The sequence below is a fragment of the Equus caballus genome, chromosome 2 (genome assembly GCF_041296265.1).
Source record: "Equus caballus isolate H_3958 breed thoroughbred chromosome 2, TB-T2T, whole genome shotgun sequence".
In the NCBI taxonomy this organism is placed as follows: Eukaryota; Metazoa; Chordata; class Mammalia; order Perissodactyla; family Equidae; genus Equus; species Equus caballus.
This window is the reverse complement of record NC_091685.1, coordinates 48,176,971-48,199,905: the sequence shown is the minus strand read 5'-3', so window position 1 is coordinate 48,199,905 and position 22,935 is coordinate 48,176,971. Positions and strand designations below refer to the sequence as shown.

Below are 22,935 nucleotides of genomic sequence, written 5' to 3'. Positions count from 1 at the left end.
TGACCCCGCCCAGCAGGCCCTGCCCAGGCCCCTGCCACCGACCCACAGGCCCTGGGTCCCCTCGGCCAGCTGCGGGCGGCGGGGTGCTCCCACAGCGGGCGGCCAGCTGGTTCCCTTCAGGGGCGGCCGCGCCCCCCAGCCTGCCGGCCCCCCCACGGGGCTGTAACCCGAGACGCCCGGCGCCTCCCCGCCCGGCTCCTCCGCGGCTCCGCCGGTCCCGCGCGCAGCCCCACGCGGCCCGCAGCCCCGACAGCCAGTCCGCAGGCGCCATGGGCCGCGGGGCCTGCGTCCCCTCGGCGGCGTCGGGGGCCCGCGACCAGGCCCGGCGGCTCGGGGCCGTGCTGGGCGCCCTGTGCCTCCTGCCCGCCCTCGTGCTGCTGGCCCGGCTGGGGGCCCCGGCGGCCAGGCCCGCCGCGAGCGCAGCGCAGGTGAGAGCGGCGAGGGGACCGGCCGGCTCTGCGCCCGGCCCGAGGGTCCGCGAGCGCCTGTCCGCCGGCGGGGGGGACGGCGTCTGGCCTCCAGCTCCGCCCCCTCCGACCTGGCCTGCTTTTAGGAGGCGCATTTTTCTTTCTGGCTGTAGAAGTAACGCTCGCTCGCTCGGGGTAGAAAAGCAGAAAACGCTGAAAGACAAAAACAGGGAAAGTCAGCGCTCCCCAGACCTGCGCCCCGCACCCCACTTCCTTCTAGTCACTTTTCCTCGCGTTTCAGACTTGGGGACAGTCCCTGCTGCCTCCCTACGAGGACTTGCTTCCCTCGAAGGGTGATGTCGGCGCGCACCACCCCGCGGGGGTCCTCGCCACCCCGGGCCCCGGCGCGCTGCCCCCCCAGCCGCCCCGCAGACGCCGCTACACTTTGACCCCGGCCAGGCTGCGTTGGGACCACTTCAACCTCACCTACAGGTGCGACCCCGCCCTGGGGGGAGCGCGGTGCAGCCCGGACACCAACCCTGACGTTGACCCCCACCCCAGGATCCTCTCCTTCCCGCGGAACCTGCTGAGCCCCAGCGAGACCCGGCGCGGCCTGGCCGCCGCCTTCCGCATGTGGAGTGACGTGTCCCCCTTCAGCTTCCGAGAAGTGGCCCCCGAGCAGCCGAGTGACCTCCGCATAGGTGGGCGCCCGTCCCACCCCCGCCCCGCCCGACCCCACGGCCCCCTCTCAGCCCTGTGCTCCCCCAGGTTTCTACCCCATCAACCACACCGACTGCCTGGTCTCGGCGATGCACCACTGCTTCGACGGCCCCACGGGCGAGCTGGCCCATGCCTTCTTCCCCCCACACGGCGGCATCCACTTTGACGACAGCGAGTACTGGGTCCTGGGCCCCACACGCTACAGCTGGAAGAAAGGTGACGGCCGGCATGGCCTCCTGTGGGGCCTCCGCGCCACGGTGGGCGCAGCGGGCGGGCTTTGGGGATGGCCGTGGCTGCGATCTGGGGTCAAGCAGGCGGGGAGGGGGAGGCTGTGAGGAGCCCATGGGCCTGGGTGCCAGGGGCCCTGAGGCCCCCCCCACCCCCACACCGCTAGCGCAGAGCCGCAGCCGCATTCCTGGGGGCCGAGCTCACCGCCTCAGCCAGCCTGGAACATTCTTATCTTCCCATGGCCGGGCCGAGGGAGGCTCCGCTGCTGCACGCAGCAGATGTGTGGGCCGCCGGAGCCAGGGCGCAGGGCGGAGGGCGGAGGGCGGAGGGCGGAGGGCGGAGGGCTCGGCCGTATCAGAGGAGCTGACCAGCGGGGCCTGCAGGCGTATGGCTCACGGACCTGGTGCACGTGGCGGCCCACGAGATCGGCCACGCACTGGGCCTGATGCACTCCCAGCACGGCCGTGCGCTCATGCACCTCAATGCCACGCTGCGCGGCTGGAAGGCGCTGTCGCAGGACGAGCTGTGGGGGCTGCACCGGCTCTACGGTGAGTGCCCACAGCGGGCAGGTGGGCGGCGGGCGTGCTGGGCGGGCCTTGAGGCCAGGCTGCCCTCCCGCAGGCTGCTTGGACCGGCTGTTCGTGTGTGCGTCCTGGGCGCGGCGGGGCTTCTGCGACGCCCGCCGGAGGCTCATGAAGAGGCTCTGCCCCAGCAGCTGTGACTTCTGCTACGGTGAGCCTGGGTCCCCGAGTCCTGGCTGGGGTCTGGGGCAGGGCGGGGCACTGACAGGTCCTCCCCTACCCCGGAGCAGAGTTCCCTTTCCCCACGGTGGCCGCCACCGCGCCGCCTCCCAGGACCAAAACGAGGCTGGTGCCTGAGGGCAGGAACGTGACCTTCCGCTGCGGCCAGAAGATCCTCCACAAGAAAGGCAAAGTGTAGTGAGTGACCCTGCCCCGCGACACCCTGAGGGTGGGCAGTGGGTCTTGGGCCCCTGCCCAGCCCTCCTGCCCTCCCCGCAGCTGGTACAAGGACCAGGAGCCCCTGGAGTTCTCCTACCCCGGCTACCTGGCGCTGGGCGAGGCGCACCTGAGCATCATCGCCAACGCCATCAACGAGGGCACGTACACATGTGTGGTGCGCCGGCGGCAGCGTGTGCTCAGCACCTACTCCTGGCGAGTCCGCGTGCGGAGCTGACCGTCTGCCCTGCCCGTGGGCCGAGGACGCTGATAAAGCACTTTCTTCTTCAAGTCTCTGCGCCCTTTCTTGGGAGGGCGGGCGGGAGTCTCTCCAGCCCCAGTGGGGTGAGGCCACCCAGCTGGTGTCCAGCTGGATGTGGGGAGCCTCGGGCCAGGGCACCCCAACTTCCCCACAGAGTCCCTTAGGGGTGAGGATGCAGACAAGAAAGACAGGCCATGAAGGGCTTTTCCAGGTAGTCCTGGAAGAGCAGGGTAAACTGAGGCCCAAGTGCCAGCAGCACCACCCAGGGAAGCAGGCTGAGCTGGGAGAGCCTGAGGTCCCTGGATCCGTCCTGCGTTTGCTCAGGGATGGGGAGGCAGGAAGGGCAGGCGGGGAGGGTGGGGTTGCTGTGCCCTCAAGGCATCCATGATGGCAGCAGGACGGGGTTGGGGCAGGTAAAGGCCGGGGTGAGCACCTTGGCATCAGGTGGATGGGGCTGGTGGTGCCAGAAGGGACTAACTTGGTGGACGTGGAGGCCCTGGACGGTGGCAAGCACCCTTCTGCCTGAGTGACACCTTGTCTGGCTAGACCAGGAGCTGGAAGCCCAGCAAGCCAGGAAGAGCTCAGCCCACGTCAGGTCAGAGGCTGCTCTCCACCCAGTCCTGCTGCCACAGAGCGTGGCGCGAGCTCCCCTCCAGGCAGCACTAGCTCGAGGCCAACTGCTGAAAGGACACACCAGAGCTTTCCTCTGAGAATACTTTACTGCATCTCGAATCATGTAACCACCTTGTGGAAAACCCACTATGGCGAGAGCTCACATACCCAGCTCTGGGGGGCCTGGGGAGCTGGGGGCTGTGGACGCCCCAGGGGAGGGGCAGGAAGGGGCCACGCAGGAGCCTCAAGATTAAAAAGTAGGAAAATCCCGCCATAGCTCCATTTCAAACCTTGGCCAGCATGTGACCGGCACGACCCCCTGTGGTCACCACAGCCAAGTGTGTGTTCAGGGGATGGGCCATTCACCGTGGCCACCTGCAGACACCCACCCTCTCTTTGTGGAGAAAGCCTAATATATCTGAAAAAACACAGCCTTTCGTTCCACAACAAGGAAAATGTTATTTAATTCTACAAATTTACAAGCCAAGATAAAAACAAAACATGGAAACCCAACAGGACCAGCAGTCTAAAACTTGAGGCTGCGACCCATGCAGCCCCAGCTGGCACAGCTGCATCCAGTCAGGGCAGGAACTAGGTCTGGACCAAGACCAGTGTCCTCAGCACCTGCCCCAGTCCCAGTTGAGCCTTATCGGTTGGTGCTCCCAGGGGTTGGTCTGGGGACCACTGTGAACCTCAGAACTTGAGGCTGAAGCCTGGGCCTGCAGCTGAGGCCCCCTGGTTGGTGGTGGTGAGGTGGAAGCCAGTCTCCTTCAAGTCATCATCACCCTGGGAAACAAGTGGCACCGTGGGGCCCCTGCCAGGCCACCCCACCTCGAGGATACCCCTGCTGCCCTTCGCCCACCAGCCCGCCACTCACCAGCTGGCTGTAGCCCAGGCCTCCCTCGGGGGGCCGCGGGCTGGTACCACGCTTCACCCTTTGCTGCTCACTCTTGGCGGGCCACGTAGGGAACATTGAGGGGTCGATGGGGAGCGGGGTCTCACGGAAATACTCATGCTTGAGACCGTCCTCTGCATTGACTCTCCGCCCAGGAAAGTAGGTCAGGAACCTGGGAGAACAAGGGCATGTGGAACCCAGCGCGGTGGGGGAGGGCACGCTTGGGAAGGGAGTGGCCACCCGTCCTCACACGCACTTGTTCATGAGGTCGAAGCCCTGGTCCGAGAGCAGGGCCCCGAAGCGTTTGCGGAGGTTGTTGTATGGGTACTCAGTGAAGGTCATCTTCTTGACCGCAGGGAGGTCATTGTAGCCCGGCCAGATTTTCTCACTGGGGGTCCCCAGGTCCTAAAGGAGAGGGACGTCTCAAGTTGACCCCACCCTGTAGAGAAGGATCCCACCAACCCCCACATCGCTGACCAAGACCCACCTTAAACACTTTGTTGATCTGATCAATTTCTGACTTCCCAGGAAACAACGGCTTCTGAGTTAGCAGCTCTCCAAAGATGCAGCCCACTGACCACATGTCCACAGCTGTGGAGTACTCCTGGGAGACCAAGGACACGCTCAGGGGCTGGTGGGGCCACACACACAGGGCAGGCCCCCCCACACCCTGGTACTCACCTTGGCACCGAGCAGCAGCTCTGGGGCGCGGTACCACAGGGTCACAACGACTGGGGTATAGGCCTTCAGAGGGGACCCATACTCCCGCGCCAGCCCAAAGTCCCCCACCTGCAAGGGCAGAGGGCGGGTTGTGGGCGAGCTCCTGTGGCCGGGAGCAGACAACTCTCAGGCTGGGCCCCTCGGGCTCACCTTGAGGATGCCGGCATGGCTCAGCAGCAGGTTGGACGTCTTGAGGTCGCGGTGCAGGATCCAGTTGTCGTGTAGGTGCTTCACGCCGCGCAGCAGCTGGATCATCAGGGTCTTCACCTCCCCTGAACAGCGAGAGGTCACTATGTGGCCCTGCAGAGGGCTGGTCCCCCTGGGTTATCTACCCACCTTAGCAGCAACCCCCTTCTCAGGGTGTGTTTATCCTGGGAACATTCCTGCCCCGGGTGGCCCTCATGCACACACACACCCACCCCTGCACACACAGGCCCTCATGCACACAGTGTGACACGATCAGAGTTACAAGGTCAGCACTCCTTCCACCTCTAGGGATGCTGCCCATGGCCCAGGCAGGCTGAGGGTCAGACATCTCGAGGGGGACATGGGTCAGAGGGCCACATCTCTGGCACTAACTCCTGCAGGTGCTACCTGGCAGGAAAGGCTGCTTCATGGTCTCCATCAGGCTCTTGAGGTCGTGCTCCACGTAGTTCATTACGATGTAGATCTTGTCCATGTTGCTGCCCACGACTATTTCCTAGGAAACAACAGCAGGTCTGTTGGCACTGGGTACCCCCAGGCCCCACCCCTGTGACCACTGGCTCTCCCAGGAAACCTGAAATCCCAGGGCACAGACCCTGGGTGACAGCAGGGATCTATAAGTGAGACAACTATGAAGGGCCTGGCATTTCTGGAGGCGAGTGTTCACTTTCACACTGTTTGTGAAAGAGCTTGCTAGACGCAGGGGAGTGTGAATCGCACAACCCTCTCGGGGCAGAGGTGCATTGGGCTGGGACCGCCTTACTCTGACGGTGACGATGTTGGGGTGCTGCGCCTTAAGGATGGTGTTGATCTCCCTCAGCGAGGTAATCGGAAAGCCCTCCTTCTCCTTCTCCATTTTCAGCCGCTTCAGAGCCACAATTTCATCTGAAAAGAAAACAGTTTAAAGACAGATGCTGAGACAACATTGTTCTGTGAACACTAAGATCTGTCAGGACGTACAAAGCCTTCTGCATCTTGCAGTAAGAGGTCTCGTCTTAAGTGGGAGCTCCCATAGGATATTAACCAGGAGGAAAAGCCCCAACTTGTGGTCTGGTAGAAACATGAGGCACGTTTCCAGATCAGCTTTTGTCCAGAACCACTAAGGAGAATCTTCCCATTTATGCCTGTGCCCCTCCTGTGATCATGAGGAGACAGGGCAAACTGTGTCAGCCCAGCACACAGACACTGCCTAGGCTCACAGGGTCTCAGACGGCCACTGTGACTTCTCAAGACCCAGCCAGGGCACTGGGGGACTTCTAACTCCGAAGCTCATACACCTGCTCAGGTGCCGTGGCTCAAGGTCAATGCCCCGGCAGCTCCCAGGCACTCGCCCGGCTAACTCCGCACTCCCCTGTGGAGCTGAGTCACCTGCTGTCACAAGCAAGCAGCAGACTCCTGATCAGGCTGACCTCTGGCCTCCAGAGGCACCAGAGGGTCAACTGCTCAGGTGTGTGTCACCCATGAGTCACAACCTGGTGTGGCCAGGTAAGGTGAGGCCGTGGCTCAGCACCAGGGGAGGGGTGACTCCTGGGAGCATATGGAACTGGGTGTTCAGTGATCTCAATGCTGAAGGTGCCAGGGGCCAGGATCTCCCAGGCTTGCACCTTAGCCTCCCGTGCACGGCTGTGACTGGGGCAGGACACCCAAACTCCCTCCTAGAGCCAGTGTGGGGACTGAGCAGGGCTTGTACGTACCGAATGGGCCTGTGACAGTGCAGCAGGTGCACTGGAGGACAATGTTCCTCAGGAGGGATTCGTTCCTGCCCATGGACAGGCCTCTGCTGACTAGGCTCTCTGGGCCACCCAGTCTCTGCCCCACATCTTCTCTTCCCTTTGGGGGACCCCCCTGGGACCCTACCCACCTGTTTTCTTGTCTTTTGCTCTGTAGACCACCCCATAAGTGCCTTCTTCGATCCTGTTCAGGCACTGGAACTCCTCCACGCTCCGACAGCCCTGGGAAGAAGCACCAGCATGAGGGTGTGATAGCCACAGTCACACATAGCCCGCAGCAACCCCTACTTGGAAATCTCAGGAGGGCCCAAAGTGTGCTTGGGTGGCGGGGCCAGGAGTAACTTTCTTCTCCCACTTCTGTTTTGTTCAGTGAGCATGCGCCCCTTTATTATGAAATAAAACCAACGTGGACAAGGCTGCCCAAGGGCACATCCTTCCAGCCAGGCCCCATCCTTCCAGCCAGGCCTGGCCTGGCCTACAGGTTCTGATTAAGATAACACCAAGGACAGGAGTGGCCCACTGCAGCGCCATGCCCTCAGCACCTTCTCTCCATGCACGCCTTGCTGGTCCTGGCACTCAGGGCTGGGCTGCCGTCAGCTCCGAGTGGCAGGTGGCCAGGCTCACACTCACAGAAGCTCTACCCAGCAGAGCTGCTAAGGTAGCCCAGGGGTGCCAGACTGAGGCACAGCATGTTTGCCAGAGAGAACCCTCCTGCCCGTGGATACCCAGAGCACCTGCCCCTTAGGACCTGTCCCTCCCCAAGTCCTTCCCTGTGGCATCCTTCCTTCCTGACGTTTCACCTAAAAGAAAATGTGCGCCGCCTCCTGCCACGGCGCCACAACCCCTGCACAGCAAGTGACAGGGCAGTCAGCCCAGGCAGCAAGAGGAATGACTAGAGAACCGGCCACCCCTCAAGGCTACCTGCCTGCCCCATGTGGGGGCCCCTGTGGGTGTCCTGGCTGGGGTCTTGGGAGCCATTTTCCCACCAGTGCTGCCAGGTGATAGGCTAGACCATGACCGTGGATGTGTGGGAGGCTGATGGCTGAGCCCGGCCAGCGACATTCACTGTACAGGCAGCCTGGCCCCCTCAGGTGCTGGACACCCACACTGGGGCTCTGGGTTCTGCTCTCAGCTACCAGCTGTGACCATGATGAGAAAGCAGAGCTGGCCCTTGGGTGGAGAGGGCATCTGACCTGCAGGGCGGGCAGGTACTTTGGCAGCTCCTGTTTGAGCTCAATGGGCGACAAGGCTGGAGAGTCGGGCACGAAATCTCCTTCGGTCAGGGCGCTGCTCTGCGGGGTGCCCTCGCCCACTTCTTCCTCCCCTTCTTCACTCTCCCCGGAATCTCGGTCAAATCGTGACTCTGGAACTTCAAAAGTTAAACCCGATTATGGAACAAGGAACAAGCGTCACAAACCCCCTCCTGCTTTGGGGTGGGACACCGAGTGCAAGAAGACGCCACACAGGAGTCATCCCAGGGCGCTGCATGTCCAACTGCGTGTCCCGCTGCCCTAGACAGACAGCACTGGGTCTTGGAGCCCACCGGCTCAGCTGTGACCACTGTGAGCCACTGATCAGATGCTGAGTTTGGAGGCCTGCCCACCGAGAACCTGTCTGTCAAGCCCTGAGAGCACAGCCTTGCTGCCCGCTGGAGGCCACGTCAGTCCCTCGCCCATGACTGTCCTACAGTGGAACCTGCGTTGCTGTTCACCGTCCCCTGTGCTGAGGCCAGGCCCGGCTGGAGTCTCCCAGCCCTGCTCAGTGTCCCGGTCACTGCAGCACCCATGGCGGCCTTCCGTTAGCACTGTCTGCTCTAAGGAATGCCGGCCTCCATGGTCACAAGAGGCCAACCCTGTGGTTCTCAGGGAGCAAGTCTCTCAGCGAGTCAGCTCAGTCACTGGACACCGCCAGGACAGGGACGCCCTGTGGCTTCTGCGGTGTGACATACCTTGGAGAGTGGTTTACTTTAAATAGACTGCCATGCAGTCATGCCCACAACTATAAAAAAAGTGTCACCACACTTAGGGACAGATGAGGAAAAAAAACTCTAGTAAGGAGACCTCTTACCAACTAAGATGTGGTTTTCACTCTCTCGCTCTTCGTCTTCACTCATTTCTTCTTCACTCACTTCTTCTGCAAGAGAAAACAGGCGTCTGCTCAGATCTGCAGGGCCGGCACCAAGCCGAGGGCTGGTCTGGGATCTGTCCCGTTCCAGGGCTCCTCGACACTCCACAAGCAGAAACAAGGGTCTACTTTAGCTGACAGAAAGCAAGAAGAACTCTAAAGAACCAATTTGGGGGTCTTACGTGAAGCCCAGAGAGCAAGGCATTTTCAATTTGGAAATATTTTTAAATTAGACTTCAACTTACTTTTCTGTAATTTCTTCTTTTTTTTTGGCAAGGAAGATTGTTACTGAGCTAACATCTGTGCCAATCTTCCTCTATTTTTTGTGTGTGGGACACTGCCACAGCATGGCTTGATGAGTGGTGTGTAGGTCTGCACCTGGGATCTGAACCTGCGAACCCCAGACTGCCCAAGCAGAGCTTGTGAACTTAACCATTACACTACCAGGCCAGCCCCCATCTGTAATTTCTAAAGCCTCATATTAAACCGCCCAGCCACACTCTCCTCACCAGCTGACTGTCCAGACGCATCCTCGGAGTTGCTCCCTGTCTCCTCCTCTTCCTCTTCCTCTTCTTCCTCCTCCTCCTCCTCTTCCTCTGATTCTTCACTGCTGCTGCCCTCTTCCTCCTCCTCTTCCTCCTCCTCCTCCTCTTCCTCCTCAGAACCTGACCCTGATTCCGCTTTAGGAAGAAAACAGCCGAAGTGAGTTTGGCGGGCCCTCCCGTCACAGTAGCAGTCAGCCTCAGCCAGGTGGACGCAGCTACCTGATGAAGACTCGGCTGAGCTGGTTTTCCTCTCGCTATCACTGATATCTTGTAAGTCAGACAGCAGGTCTCTCTCTTCCATTTTCTCTTCTTTTACTTATGAAACAAACCATCAAAAGTGAATTTGAAGAAATGTTTTTAAAAAAACACGATCAGACGGCACCTTTCATATAAAGACTAACTTCTAATTGTATGAAAAACAGCTCATCTACAGCTCCTTGGCTGGAACAACTCTTTGAAGGACCAGTAACAAATGTTCCACCTGACAAATACATAAACTTACTTCACACAAATGGTAATGGTCCCTGTCATGTAGCATGGAAACACTTTAGCAAATCATTTTATTGTGGGGAAAAAACCAAGTCTTTATGCTCAAAAATTCCCAGGCAAAGAACCATACCATGCTGTTCCCTGAGCAGGTGCTGCCTGGCTCACCTGGCTTCCGGCCGTCTCCCAGCTCAAACCTCTCTCGGGGCGGCCGTAGTGGGCTGCGACTCCAGTGGCTTGCCTTCACTTTATCGCCATAGTCTTCTCTCATTGTTCGGTGATGTGCAGAAACTGGCACACAAGAGAACAGAGCAGAAGAGGTGCTGGCTGCACTGTCTTCCAACAGGGCCCTCCCTCAGTCATCTCCCACCTACACCTCTGCTGATGGTGACAGCCCATTTGTGCATAGCACAGGCACTTGCTAACAGCACCGGGACAGAAGCCAAGAAGCCAAGGAGACATAGTCCAACCTGGAGGCTGTGAGCCAACTCTGAGGACCCAGGTAAACCTTCTGGACTGATCTCTACTGGCCAAAAAGGAAGGGGCCAAGAACCTGCCTCTTCAAGCCTGTGCCTAACTGGTGGGCAGTACACACAGAGGACACTGGGTCCAGCTGTCAAGCACCAGGCCTGGGCCTGCCCCTGGCCACACATCCTTGGGTGCTGCTCCGCTGCATACGACCCACTGCCTTCTTCAGCAAGGCAGCACGGGGTCAGGGCTCGAACCCTGTGCCTCATGGCCTGTCCCTTTGCTCCGCTACCTTCCAGAGTCCCCAAGCCTGCACTGACTTCCACCTCAGGGGCGCTGGTGTCCACACGCATATGCACCCCATATGGCTGGCTGTTCTCAGCTGCACTGTCCTGGCCCCTGGGCAGCCCCCACTCACCCCAGGGAGCAGCTTGGGGTCACCCACGCCCCAGCCCCAGGCTTGCCCACACCTTCCCTGCGGGCCTCGCGCTCCTTGCGCCGTTCCTCGGCACGCCGCTCCCGCTCCTTCTGCTCCCGCTGCTCCTTCTGCTGCTCCCGCAGCTTGCGCTCCCGCTCTCGCTTCCTTTCCAGCTGCTCCAGACGGTCCCTGGGACCAGCACACACCAACTTTGTTTTCCCCAAACACAAAGTTTTCTTTTTCACCCCAGGGCTTTTTGCTTCAATTTATAAATTGCCTTCTCAGGTTGTTCAACACACAAAGGGCTTTGTAAAAGCAGAATATACATGGACACACCCTGAGAGCACTGTTCCTAAAGAGCCATAACAGAATCACCTGTTAGGACAAGAAACCCACTGGTTCTAGGATGCTTCTGTTACGTAGTTCTACTAAGACGCATCAAGAATTTCCCCAAATATGTGTGATGGCCCATTTTAAATCCACCTTCATGAGCTAAGTTTTCATGGGCTACAAAGGCATGGAGAGTCCATCTGCAGAAGGTGGGGTGGGGGAACCACAGATTTAGGTCTGGGGCCCCATCCTACCCACCTCACTGGATCCTGTGGCAGGTGCACCCAGGCCATTCCCCAGCCCAGCCCGGTGAAGAGATAACGTGGGCATGAATGTGGTCATGTGGGGCAGTGGGGAAGCTGCTTCAAGGAGGAGGCCCGGTGTCATTCGGAACATAGGAAATATCAGTGACCGAAATATGTGTGGCTGGCTGCACCATAAGATGGCCGAGTACTAAAAACTGAACATAGTTAACTTTCATGTCCCTAGAGAGTTACGTCCAAATATGATCTGAAAAGTTAACACATTTTTTTAAAAAAGTATCATAAAGCACACAGAAACAAGCACAAGCAAAAATGGTGAACACAGGGCGGGGGGGGCGGGGTGGCGGGTGGCCCAGTGGCGCAGCTTGGTCCCAGGTGCAGACATGGCACCGCTCAGAAAGCTATGCTGTGGCAGGTGTCCCACATATAAAGTAGAGGAAGGTGGGCACGGATATTAGCTCAGGGCCAGTCTTCCTCAGCCAAGAGGAGGATTGGCAGCAGATGTTAGCTCAGGGCTAATCTTCCTCAAAAAACAAAAATGATGAACATGAAACAAGCTGTGGTGTCGTCACCAGTACCGCACCCACACTGATCTACATCAGGTGTCACAGCTGGAAGCAGGACAAGGGCTGCAGGAGTCTAGGTACTATTCTGTAAATACCTCAGTCCACACTATTTCAAAATGAAAGCTGAAGTATAACTTACATATACAATTTAACCACAGTTCAATTTTTTACAAATTTGTGAAATTGTGCAACCATCACCATGAGCCAGTTTTAAAACAGTCTCATAATCCCAACATGCCCCCTTTTGTCTATCTGTGGTCAGTTCCCACCCCCATGAGTCTGCTTTCTCTCTGCTTTGGATTTTCTGGACATTTCTTCTGCTTGCGTTGGGTTCAGTCTGCTTCTCTTTTTTTCTAGTTTCCTTGGGTAAAAGCCTATGTTATTGATTTAGCAACTTCCTTTTTTGATACAGGTGCTTAAAGCCAAAACATTCTACTCTTAAGCACAGCTTTGGCTGCATCCCTGTGTGTTTTGTTTTTGTTTTAAGACTGGCACCTGGGCTAACAACTGTTGCCAATCTTATTTATTTTTTTTAAAGATTGGCACCTGGGCTAACAACTGTTGCCAATCTTTTTTTTTTTTTCTGCTTTATCTCCCTAAACCCACCCTGTACACAGTTGTACATCTGAGTTGCAGGTCCCTTTAGTTGTGGGATGTGGGACGCCGCCTCAATGTGGCCTGATGAGCGGTGCCATGTCCGCGCCCAGGATCCGAACCCTGGGCCACCGCACCAGAGTGCGCAAACTTAACCACCCGGCCACGGAGCCGGCCCCTGCATCCCTATTTTAACACATTGTTTTCGTTTTCATTTAGCTCAAAATATTTTCTATTCTTCCTTACAATTTGTTTTTCGGGTCGTGGATTATTCAGAAATAGGTTGTTGGATTTCCAAACATTTGAGGATTTTCCCCGATTTCTTTCTGTTGCTGACTTCTTAGTTCTTTTGTGGTAGGAGGGCATACTTTGCATGATGTCAATACTTGTTTTTAAAGATTGGCACCTGAGCTAACATCTGTTGCCAATCTTCTTTTGTGTGTATGTGTTTTTCTTCTTCTGCCCAAAGCTCCCTGCTACATAGTTGTCTAGTTGTGGGTCCTTCTGGTTGTGCTGTGTGGGATGCTGCCTCAGCATGGTTTGACGAGCAGTGCCATGTCTGTGCCCAGGATCTGAACTGGTGAAACCCTGGGCCGCCAAAGTGGAACGCATGAACTCAACCACTTGGCCACAGGGCCAGGCCCTCAGTTCTTCTGAGATTATACGGTGTTAATCTACGTTGGAAAATGTCCTCTGAGTTCTTGAAATGAATGTGTACCCTGCAGCTATGGATGGAGTGTTGCATGCACAGACCAGTTAGACTGAGTCGGTTGATAGTCTTTTCCAAATTTTCTAGACGCTTGTTGACTTTCTCTGGTTGTTCTATGGACTAGAGAAATTTCCATCTCTATGGTGAAGTTTCCAACTATAATCAATAAATTATCTATTTCTCCTTTCAATTCTCTGTTTTTGCTTCATGTACTTTTGGACTCTCTTGTGAGGTGCGCAAACATTTACCATCATCCTACGTTCCAGCTGTGTTCACCTTCTGTTGTTACAAAGTCCTCTGTTTTAATACTGGTCTTACCGCCTATTTTGCCTGACATTCTCGTATCCATTTAAGCTCTCTGTGGTCGTGCCTGCATGCTGTATCTTCTTCCATCCTTTCATTCTCAACCTAGTTTTGTCTCTGACTCAGACACGTTCCTCTTATAGATGGCATGTAGTTGGATCAGCTTTTCCAACAATCTCTCCCTTGTCTGGGTTACAGAGACCATTTCACGTTTAATTACGGATATGGCTAGATCTACTTTTGTTTTTTCTATGTATTCTTTTTTGTTCCTGTTTCTCCCTGTTTGGGGTTTAAATAAGAATTTTTAAGTCTTAGTTCTCTCTCCTCCTCCACGTGAAGCATTTCTATATTTCTGTCCTCTAAATTACTAATTCTGTCCTCCATAATATCAGCTCTGTTTTTTAAAGTTTCTATATTGTTTTTTATCCCATTTGTTGTATTCTTCATCTCCAGAATTTGTGTTTGGTTTTTCTTTTTAGAGTTTCAATCTCTTGTGAAGAATTCTTTCTTCTCATTAATTTTATTCCTGAAGTCATTGAACTGTCTTTCTGAGTTTTCTTGTAACTCATTGAGTTTCTTTATGATAGCTATTTTGATTTGTCTGTCATTTAGATTGTAAATTCCTGTGACTTCAGAATTGGTTTCTGGAGACTTGTCATTTTCCTTCTGCTCTGGAGTGTTAATGCAGTTCTTCGTGGTGTCTGATGAAGTGACCCTTTGGTACTGCATTGTGGAAGTACAGGTCACAGATTCTGTCTCCCACCACTTTGGAGGGGAGGGCAGGAGCTGTTTTCTGAACCTGCTGCATCTGCTGGAAGTTGTGCTGATAGGGCTTGTCTGCATTTGCCCGCTGGGTGCAGCTGCTTGGTGGGGCACACATGCATGCACAGGTGCTCTGGTGCAGATCTGCTGCCTTGGCCAGAGACCAGCCAAGCTAGTGTGCCAGGTAGGGTGGAGGGGCACTTTCTTTGGTACGTGTGTGGTCTGCTCTGTGCTCACAGGTGGTTCACCTGGGCTGCTGTGCTTAGTGGGGGTGCCCATGTGGTGGCTGAGCTGTGCCATTTGGTATGGAGTATTCTTGTGGGCAGGCTGCAACTCTGAAAGCAAAAGCATTTGTGTGTAGGCCTGCCTGCTCCCCCACCACCTCTTACAGTCATGTGCGTGTTGCTGCATGAGGACCTGTGACCCAGATCACTGCTGCTGGGAAAGAGGAGGGGATCCGCTCACCTCCTTCCACTGCTTCCTGGGGATCGAGTACCCCACCTTCAGACGTATGGCTGTGTGGACCTCTCAGACGTCCTATTGTGCTTTGTAGGGAATCCTCTGTTGGTTAATGAATGTCCACTTGGCTGTAACTTAGTGGGGAAGAGACTAAAGGAACAGCTCACTCCACTGTGATGCTGACATCTCCTCCACAATGACTTATTCTCAGAGGCTACATATCCTGAAATTATTCTACTGTTGGAGAACTACCTTTAAAGTTTTATAAAACATTTATCTTCAGTTCACTTAAGAATCTGTAATATCTACCTCGAGATTGACTTGAAACTTGATTTCACGGCTTGTTCCTACTAGAGGTCTTCTTCAGCTTTCTAGATATCATTTAACCAGTTACATTCTCACTGATGCAGCATGTTCAAATAGGCAGAAAAAGACTAACATGATGCTGATGAAGCTTAATCTTCAGGGCCCCTACTGCATGGGCTTCAAGAGTGCTAGGAGACACTGGGAGTCAGTGGTCTAGACAGGAGGAGCAAGAAGCATTTGTATGTAAGCATTTCTTTACAGACTGCTCTCAATGGATTTCCTTTCTTTGCTGAGCTTCAAAGCTTCCAAGATCTTGGCAGCTGGGAAGTGAAAGGCAGATGGAGGGAGCACGGGGCAGGAGCAGCCCCTCAAAAGCTTTTAGTATACTATTTTAACTCCTCTGTTATTTTTACTTTTTTTTTTAAGTTATTTTCTTTGTGGTTGCTCTAGGGATTGCAGTATGTGTCTTGTCAGATTAATACAAACTTGCTCCTGGTAAAACAGACAAAGTCTATTCTAACACAGCTCCATTCCTTCCCTTCTCCTTTGTGCAGTCTGTGCATGTTATATATTACACAACAACACAATGTTTTAATAATTACTGTTTCATACAATTGTGTCTTTTAAAGAAAAGACATGAGAAGAAACATATTTATTGATTCTTCTATGTTAACCTCCATTTTTACCACTTCTAGTACTCGTCTTCTTCTTCCTGTGGATTTCAGACTTCTGTCTGGTGTCATTTCCATTCAGCCTGAAGGTCTTCCTTGAGTATTTCTCATTAAGGCATGTGCTAACAGTGAACTCCACCAATCTATGTTCATCGGGGAAGGTCTTTATTTCCCTCACTTTGAACAATCGTTTTTCTGGATAGGGAGTTCCTGCTGACAGTTCCTCTTTCAGCAGGTGACTGTGCTGTTCTATGCCTTCCGGCCTCCACTGTCTCTGATGAGAAGTCAGCCACCAATAGTACTGAAACTCCCCTTTTGATGTAGATTGTTTTTCGGTTTTTCTCTTTCAGCCTTAGAAGACGTTCTTTTTGGCTTTCAGCAGTTTGACTATGATACAACTTTGTATTTATCCTACTTGGGCTTTGCTGAGCTTCTTGTATATGTGGATAAATGTTTTCCATCAAATTTGGGAAGTTTTCAGCCATTATTTTAACAAACATCTTTGTGCCCCTTCCCCCTTCCCTCCTGGGACTGCCATTACCTGGATGTTGGTACAATGGATGTTGTCCCACAGATCTTCGAGACTCTTCGCTGTTCTTCAATCTTTCTTCTGTCTGTTCTTCAGAATGTGTACTTTCTACCGCTCCATCTTCAAGGTCCTTGCTTCCAAGTCTTTGGTAAATTGGCAACACTCAGTTTCTACTGATACTTTTGTTCTTAAAACAGGGTCATACTTTCTTCTTTCTTTATATGTCTCAAAACTGTTTGTTGAGGGGCTGGCCTGGTGGCGCAGCGGTTAAGTTCGCACGTTCTGCTTCAGCAGCCTGGGGTTCGCTGGTTTGGATCCCAAGTGCGGACATGGCACTGCTTGGCAAGCCATGCTGTGGTAGGTGTCCCACATATAAAGTAGAGGAAGATGGGCATGGATGTTAGCTCAGGGCTAGTCTTCCTCAGCAAAAAGAGGAGGATTGGCAGCAGATGTTAGCTCAGGCCTAATCTTCCTCAAAACAAAACGAAACAAAAAAAAACCTGTGTGTTGAAAATTGGACATTTTAGATAATGTATTGCAGCAACTCCAGACTGTAATAATTTTCCCTCAGTCTTGCTATTGCTTTAGTAACCTTCTGGGCTAAATGTGGGAATCGTCTCCCTTGCAGAGGGTGGTCACTGCTGTTTTTCTCCATATGCTTTTTATTTTCAAGCTTGGCTTCCATGGGGTCACCACTGTGTCTGCACAGCTGGGTGATCAGCCCACAATGGACAGTCAGCACAGGGCTTGCCTTGCACTGGTTTCAAGCTTTTACCTCACCGCCTCAGCTTCTCCCACCCTCTGCGCCACAACAACAAAGGCTCTTCTCACACACCCTCCTCACGTTCCTGTGCCACACTGTGGAGTCCCAGCTCCCACACTGTTTCAAGGCCTTTAGGATTTCCTTTCTTACTTTTCCATTTTTTTGGTTTGAAAGAACCAGAGTCTATTTCTGCTGTCATCCAGAGAATCCTAAGCAATGTATTTCCCTTGTCTTCCTGGCCTAGACCTACCGAGAACAGTGCTTGGTACAGAGCAGGTGCTCGATAAATAATTGTTGATTGAACACATGATGAAACACCCTGCACTCCAGACTTCTCCTGAGCACCGATTCCCCGTCAGGACTTATATACGTGGATGAGCTGTCTCTGAGATGGCCCCACTCCTCGCTGACTTGAAAACAGCACACTACCTGAAACATGCGAAGCAGTCCCCTTCCTCCCTCAGGGCATGTCCCTCAATACCCTGATGGACTAAGCTCAGAGGTATTTACAGCTCCTCTTCCTCCTTACCAGTTGCCAGCTAACAGGTCTAGGAAGATCCTTTCTCCCCACTCTGTCTTCCTTTTCCTCCCTTCCTCCCTACTGCTGCACGTCTGACCCTGCCTTCACTCCTCATGTCTGAATCCCTGTACCAGAGCTCCAGCTCCTTCTGGCAGCATCACTTCCTCCAGGCCTGTCTCACACACTGATGCGGGGTCTCTGGCATGAGTTAGGACCTGCTCAATCTGGCTCCTGAGCAGCCCCCTACAAGCCCCCACCTGGAGGAAGCCAACACACAGATTTCTATTCCCTTTATTATCTTCTCTCAATCATTTTACACTTATTTCTGTCCTCAGGATATAGGAAAAACTCACTTCCTTCACCACAATTCTCTTGGTTATCACCCCCAACGCTTACTGCACCCTGACTCTATGTGCATGTACCACTTCTGCACCAAATCTGTTTCATATTGCCAAGTTCTCATTTGTGTGTCAAAATGATCATCTCTTTCATTGCCTTGATGGGATGCTGACCAACACAAGTGCTTAATTAAAGCTCCTTAACTAACCTCTCTCTCCTGGAATGTTCTCTTGCCATCTCCCTCCTCTTTTGTCTCTCCCATTCCCGGCGAGCTTTATCCTGTTCTTCTCGGTGTCGCTTCCGACGTTCATGCTCTCTTTCTTTTTCTTTCACTCTAGCATGCTTCCCTGATGAGAAATAAGAAGTGTCATGCAAGGAAACTTAACTTCCAAAAATGTAACTTGGAAATACCCAGGGAAGAAAAGAAAAAATATTTAATGACCTGGAGAAGCAATCATGATTTTACTTTAACAAGAAATATGAAGTCATAAAACTCTATGCAGTAAGCCTTCAATTAAAAAAAATAATAATAAAATTGATTTCTATCTTCTATTTTTACTTTCTTGTACTGAATGAACTATGATTAGACTATGTCAGTCTCATAATTTAAAAAAAAAAAAAATCACTAGGGCCGGCTCCGTGGCCAAGTGGTTAAGTTCGTGCACTCTGCTGCAGCGGCCCAGGGTTCAGATCCTGGGCGCGGACACGGCACTGCTTGTCAGGCCACGTTGAGGCAGCGTCCCACATGCCACAACTAGAAGGACCTGCAACTAAGATATACAACTATGTACTGGGGGGTTTGGGGAGATAAAGCAAGACAAAAAAAAAAAAAAAGATTGCCAACAGTTGTTAGCTCAGGTGCCAATCTTTAAAAAAAAAAAAAAAAATCACTGAGCCAGCCATGATGGCCTAGTGGTTAAAGTTGAGCACACTCCACTTCAGTGGCCTGGATTCATTTCCCAGTTGCGGAACCACACCACTCGTCTGTCAGCAGCCATGATGTGGCAGCAGCTCACGCAGAAGAACTAGAAGGACCTACAACTAGAATATACACTATGCACTGGGGCTTTGGGGAGGAAAAATGAAAAAAAAAGAGAAGACGATTGGGAACAAGCATTGTTCAGGGCGAATCCTTCCGAGCCAAATAAAAAATCACTAGTCATAAAGAGTACAGGCAAACTTTAGCTCTTTTCAGGGGCTTTCTACCTCACGTTATAAAACCACTGTTAACCAACTGCATTTACGATAAATTTAAATCAGGCCCCAAGTCTAGTTTTCCCAGGACCCCTAAGCAGCTCTTAACAGTGGTATGAGATCAAACCCATTATTTGAACTTTACCAAGCATCCACTCTTCAGTGAAGGCAATTTACCATTGAAGGGTGTGTTTTCCCCCTACACTTGCTAAATTAAGATAATTTTATATGTAAACAAACTACCCCCAAACAATGTAATAAGGGGGGGAAAAACACCAGAAGGAAAATGAAATAGCTATTCAGAATGATCTACAATAAATTTACGCTTTTAGCTAAAATTTTACTTTCTCTTCTCTTTCAGCTGTGCTCTGGAGAAGGCAGTACTATGAAACAGGAAAGAGACCACACCTGAATATGACACACACAGAAACAAACGCTTCTGTACCCCCTTCTGCTGAATGACTCCGATGCCGACGTTTCTCTTTTCTCTTTTCATCTTTCCTGTGATGAGCCTTTTCTTTCCGAGACATTTGCTGGGGTGGTTTGATAGCCAAAGAATCATCTTCCTCTCCTCTGAAATAAGATACAAGAGCATCACATCATGCTTGAGAAAGTAATGTTAAAGAGCATCAAGATATTACGGAGTTTTCCAACCCAGGAAAATGCAGAGTTCAGAATATGAATATAACTGAATCTGAACCATGATTTAAAAAATTTTATTAATTACAAAACTTAAGCTAAAACTGCACACTAAACACAGATTCAGATGAAAAGAACAAGTAAGAAATCAATGCAGTATATGGAACAAAAACACCTCTGAGGGAACTTCAGGGGGTGATGGACATGTTCATTACCTTGATCAGAATGACAGTTTCACAGGTGTGTAAAAATGTATCAAAATGCACACTTTAAATATGTACGGTTTGTCATTTACATCGCAATAAGGCTGTTTTAAAAAAAAGTCCCACAATTTTAATCAAATTTAGTAAAGGTCATTTACTGTTATCTTCAACTGACTATATGACCAAAATTTTGGCAGAACTCACACCCTACACCTTCTACCTTAATTCCTGGCTATGCTGCCTTTAATTATTTGATGCTGGATACAAGAATGCAACAAGCGAGGAGACACCCTGGCGCAGGAAGAAACGTCAGAAAGGACAGACCTCAGTTGGACCACTTCTGCTCAAAGGCCTGGCTCAGGCATCTCTCAGCCCTGTTTTGGTTTATTTGCCCAAAACTTTGGACAGTCGCTTACTAAGCATTACAAGTACACAGCACGATTACGTAAACGTACTGTGGAAACGTTGCTGACTCGACCCGAGAGTAAGCACAGAGAAAGGAATAACGGCTCGTTCGGTCTCTCCATAAGGAGTGAGGTGACAGCTGACCCCATGTGAGCGTCTCCTCCAGTGGGAGGGGAACCTGACGTCATGACCATAGCTTTCAGAGCAGCACCAGAAAGGCCCCGTGCCTCAGAGAAGCGCCTGCACGCACCTGTCCTCCATGGAGTCCTCTCTTCTGTACGGGGAGTTCCTGATCGTTATCTCCATGCGGTGGTCCCTCAGCTCCCCCTCCTCAAGGGAATCTCGCTTGGAATCCCGGTCATCAGACTAAGAAGTAAGGAGAAAACAAGTCATTTTTCTCATAGACAAGTGCACTTTTAATGATAAACCTTGCTGACATCCAAAAACAAACTTTCATTCGCACTTTGAACGGACAACATTATAATAAAAAAGCCTTCGCTCCAAGCCCGGGACGTTAAAACTACAACAGAAAACCAGCTGAGAACCGGAGATGAGAATGTGAAACCAGCACGTGAGAGAAGGGGCATCCGCTCTGCGCCAGGTGTGTCAGGTGTCTACACTGAGCCCACGCTCTCTAGGCCGGGTGTGTCAGGCGTCTACACTGAGCCCACGCTCTCTAGGCCGGGTGTGTCAGGCGTCTACACTGAGCCCACGCTCTCTAGGCCGGGTGTGTCAGGCGTCTACACTGAGCCCACGCTCTCTAGGCCGGGTGTGTCAGGCGTCTACACTGAGCCCACGCTCTCTAGGCCGGGTGTGTCAGGCGTCTACACTGAGCCCACGCTCTCTAGGCCGGGTGTGTCAGGCGTCTACACTGAGCCCACGCTCTCTAGGCCGGGTGTGTCAGGCGTCTACACTGAGCCCACGCTCTCTATGTCAGGACTGTCAAGCGTCTACACTGAGCCCACACTCTCTAGGCCGGGTGTGTCAGGCGTCTACACTGAGCCCACGCTCTCTATGCCAGGAGTGTCAAGCGTCTACACTGAGCCCACGCTCTCTAGGCCGGGTGTGTCAGGCGTCTACACTGAGCCCACGCTCTCTAGGCCGGGTGTGTCAGGCGTCTACACTGAGCCCGAGCGCCGGGGCACACGCACGCTCTGGGCCGCCCACACGGCACTCAGGCGCTGGGGGGCCCACAGCTGAGCGGTGGGAGCCCGCGCCCGGGAGTCCCGGAGTCCTGGAGCGCGTCATTACAGGCCGGGAGCGGACGCCCAGCGTGCCCGCTGCTCTCGGGCGGCTCCTGTCCTGAAAACACCGGACACGCCGTCCCGAAACCACAGACGGGGCGGGGAAGCTCAGCCCGGCGCACCGACGACTCGGTCCAAACCGCTCCGCGCCCGCGCAGCCCCGGCACCCACACGCGGCCGGGCGCCGTCTGGTCGGCCCTCGGCGCGGACGAGCGTCAACGTTTCTGTTCCTTTCCCGCCGGACCGACGCAGACGCGAGGCCAAGGAACGAAAACCCTCCAGGAAAACCACTCACTCAAAACCGCGGCTTACGTTTTTTAAGCGTTTGATCTCTGCCTTCTCCTCCTGTTCCTTCCGGCGTTTCTTTTCCTGAAGAATTTCATCTAAAGTCTTCACTTTCCAAGAGTCCTTTTCATCACCCATTTGAGTCAAAACGCTGCAAACAGACACGGGACTCCAGGGGCGTCGGGACCCCGACCTCCTCCCCGCCGGGCCCGCGCCGTCCTGGGCGGCTCGCTGCGCCTCAGTTTACCGCCCGTCGACGGGGGAACCCCACCTGCGTAGGCACGCCGTTCGGGCTGAACGAGACCACCGCGCGCGGCCCCCGGCCCAGCACGGCGGCCACCTCGCACCGGCCTCGCCCGCAGAGAACTGACCCCAGAGGCCGCCCGCCCCCGCCCGCCCGACGGCGCCGCCTCACAGCGGGCACCGGGACCGCTCCGAGACGGCGCGCCCGCAGACCAGGCCCGGGCGCGGGGCTCCGAGGCCGGGGGCTCAGGCGCGCTGAGCCGGGGTGGGCCCGGTAGGGGCGGGCTTGGGGAGCGCCTGGGCCCGCCGCCTCCTCGACCCCAAGTTCCCCGCGGGTCGAGACGGGACGAGGGAGCGGGCAGTGTCGGCCGCCACGGCCCTCGCTCCGAGGCCCGCCCAGATCCGAAAGGTCGGGCGAGCCGGCCGCGCCCCCCGCCAGCCCCGCCGCCACTCACCCCTGCGCCGCCGCCGCCGCCGCCGCCGCCGCCGCCGCTGCCGGTCCCCGAGCCTGAGGAAAAACAGCTCCCGGCGCGCGGCAGGAGCGTCGTCACTTCCTGCGTCGTCGCAGATCGATGACGCTCGAGGGCGGGCCCTGCCGCCGGTTCCGGACCCGAGAAGAAATAGTGTCCGGTGCGCGCCTTGTGCGCCACTTCCGGCCTGGACGCAGTCCGATGACGAAAACGCGGGTGCCGGAATAGGGCGACTTCCGAGCGGGGCGCCCGGGGCGCCGGGTGTCTGCCGCGCTTGGCGCAAGCGCCTTTCTTCCCCGGCCCCGCCGCGCCGCTCTCCCCCCATTCCCCCAGTGGCCGCGGGGCGTCGCTCCGGGGGCCTGT

At 54.2% G+C, this 22,935-nt stretch overlaps 2 protein-coding genes across 6 annotated transcripts; one reads left to right on the top strand and one right to left on the bottom strand.

Annotated features, from left to right (window-relative positions):
* The first annotated feature begins 27 nt into the window (after window positions 1-27).
* Window positions 28-2,602, top strand: MMP23 (matrix metallopeptidase 23). Of its 3 annotated transcripts, none has more exons than XM_023635993.2 (8): window positions 28-428; window positions 709-899; window positions 969-1,108; window positions 1,176-1,343; window positions 1,739-1,903; window positions 1,977-2,087; window positions 2,167-2,293; window positions 2,375-2,602. In XM_023635993.2, exons 1-8 carry the CDS (start codon window positions 270-272, stop codon window positions 2,547-2,549), a joined length of 1,236 nt encoding a protein of 411 aa, XP_023491761.1. In that variant the 5' UTR covers window positions 28-269; the 3' UTR covers window positions 2,550-2,602. The 3 variants fall into 3 exon arrangements, with proteins under 3 accessions (XP_023491761.1, XP_070117246.1, XP_070117245.1); XM_070261144.1 differs by having other exon boundaries at window positions 150-428; window positions 760-899; XM_070261145.1 differs by lacking the exon at window positions 1,739-1,903 and having other exon boundaries at window positions 147-428.
* Window positions 2,603-3,624: 1,022 nt separating this feature from the next.
* Window positions 3,625-22,935, bottom strand: CDK11 (cyclin dependent kinase 11). Of its 3 annotated transcripts, none has more exons than XM_023635991.2 (20): window positions 22,558-22,935; window positions 21,887-22,010; window positions 20,581-20,696; window positions 19,529-19,656; window positions 18,098-18,236; window positions 10,828-10,964; window positions 10,058-10,180; window positions 9,623-9,718; window positions 9,368-9,538; window positions 8,802-8,867; window positions 7,928-8,103; window positions 6,866-6,956; window positions 5,768-5,889; window positions 5,395-5,500; window positions 4,951-5,072; window positions 4,762-4,869; window positions 4,568-4,684; window positions 4,337-4,485; window positions 4,063-4,252; window positions 3,625-3,971 (listed from the first exon to the last, which is right to left on the bottom strand). In XM_023635991.2, exons 2-20 carry the CDS (start codon window positions 21,995-21,997, stop codon window positions 3,879-3,881), a joined length of 2,361 nt encoding a protein of 786 aa, XP_023491759.1. In that variant the 5' UTR covers window positions 21,998-22,010; window positions 22,558-22,935; the 3' UTR covers window positions 3,625-3,878. The 3 variants fall into 3 exon arrangements, with proteins under 3 accessions (XP_023491759.1, XP_023491760.1, XP_005607646.2); XM_023635992.2 differs by having other exon boundaries at window positions 7,928-8,097; XM_005607589.4 differs by lacking the exon at window positions 22,558-22,935 and having other exon boundaries at window positions 21,887-22,114.

Coding starts and splice junctions, on each gene's coding strand:
- MMP23 (XM_023635993.2), top strand. CDS start 270: ATGGGCCGCGGGGCCTGCGTCCCCTCGGCGGCGTCGGGGGCCCGCGAC. Junction 429..708: donor CCGCCGCGAGCGCAGCGCAG/GTGAGAGCGGCG, acceptor CTCGCGTTTCAG/ACTTGGGGACAGTCCCTGCT. Junction 1,904..1,976: donor GGGGCTGCACCGGCTCTACG/GTGAGTGCCCAC, acceptor GCCCTCCCGCAG/GCTGCTTGGACCGGCTGTTC.
- CDK11 (XM_023635991.2), bottom strand. CDS start 21,997: ATGGGTGATGAAAAGGACTCTTGGAAAGTGAAGACTTTAGATGAAATT. Junction 10,181..10,827: donor GCGCGAGGCCCGCAGGGAAG/GTGTGGGCAAGC, acceptor CTTGTGTGCCAG/TTTCTGCACATCACCGAACA. Junction 6,957..7,927: donor AGTACCTGCCCGCCCTGCAG/GTCAGATGCCCT, acceptor GCTTCTTCCCAG/GGCTGTCGGAGCGTGGAGGA.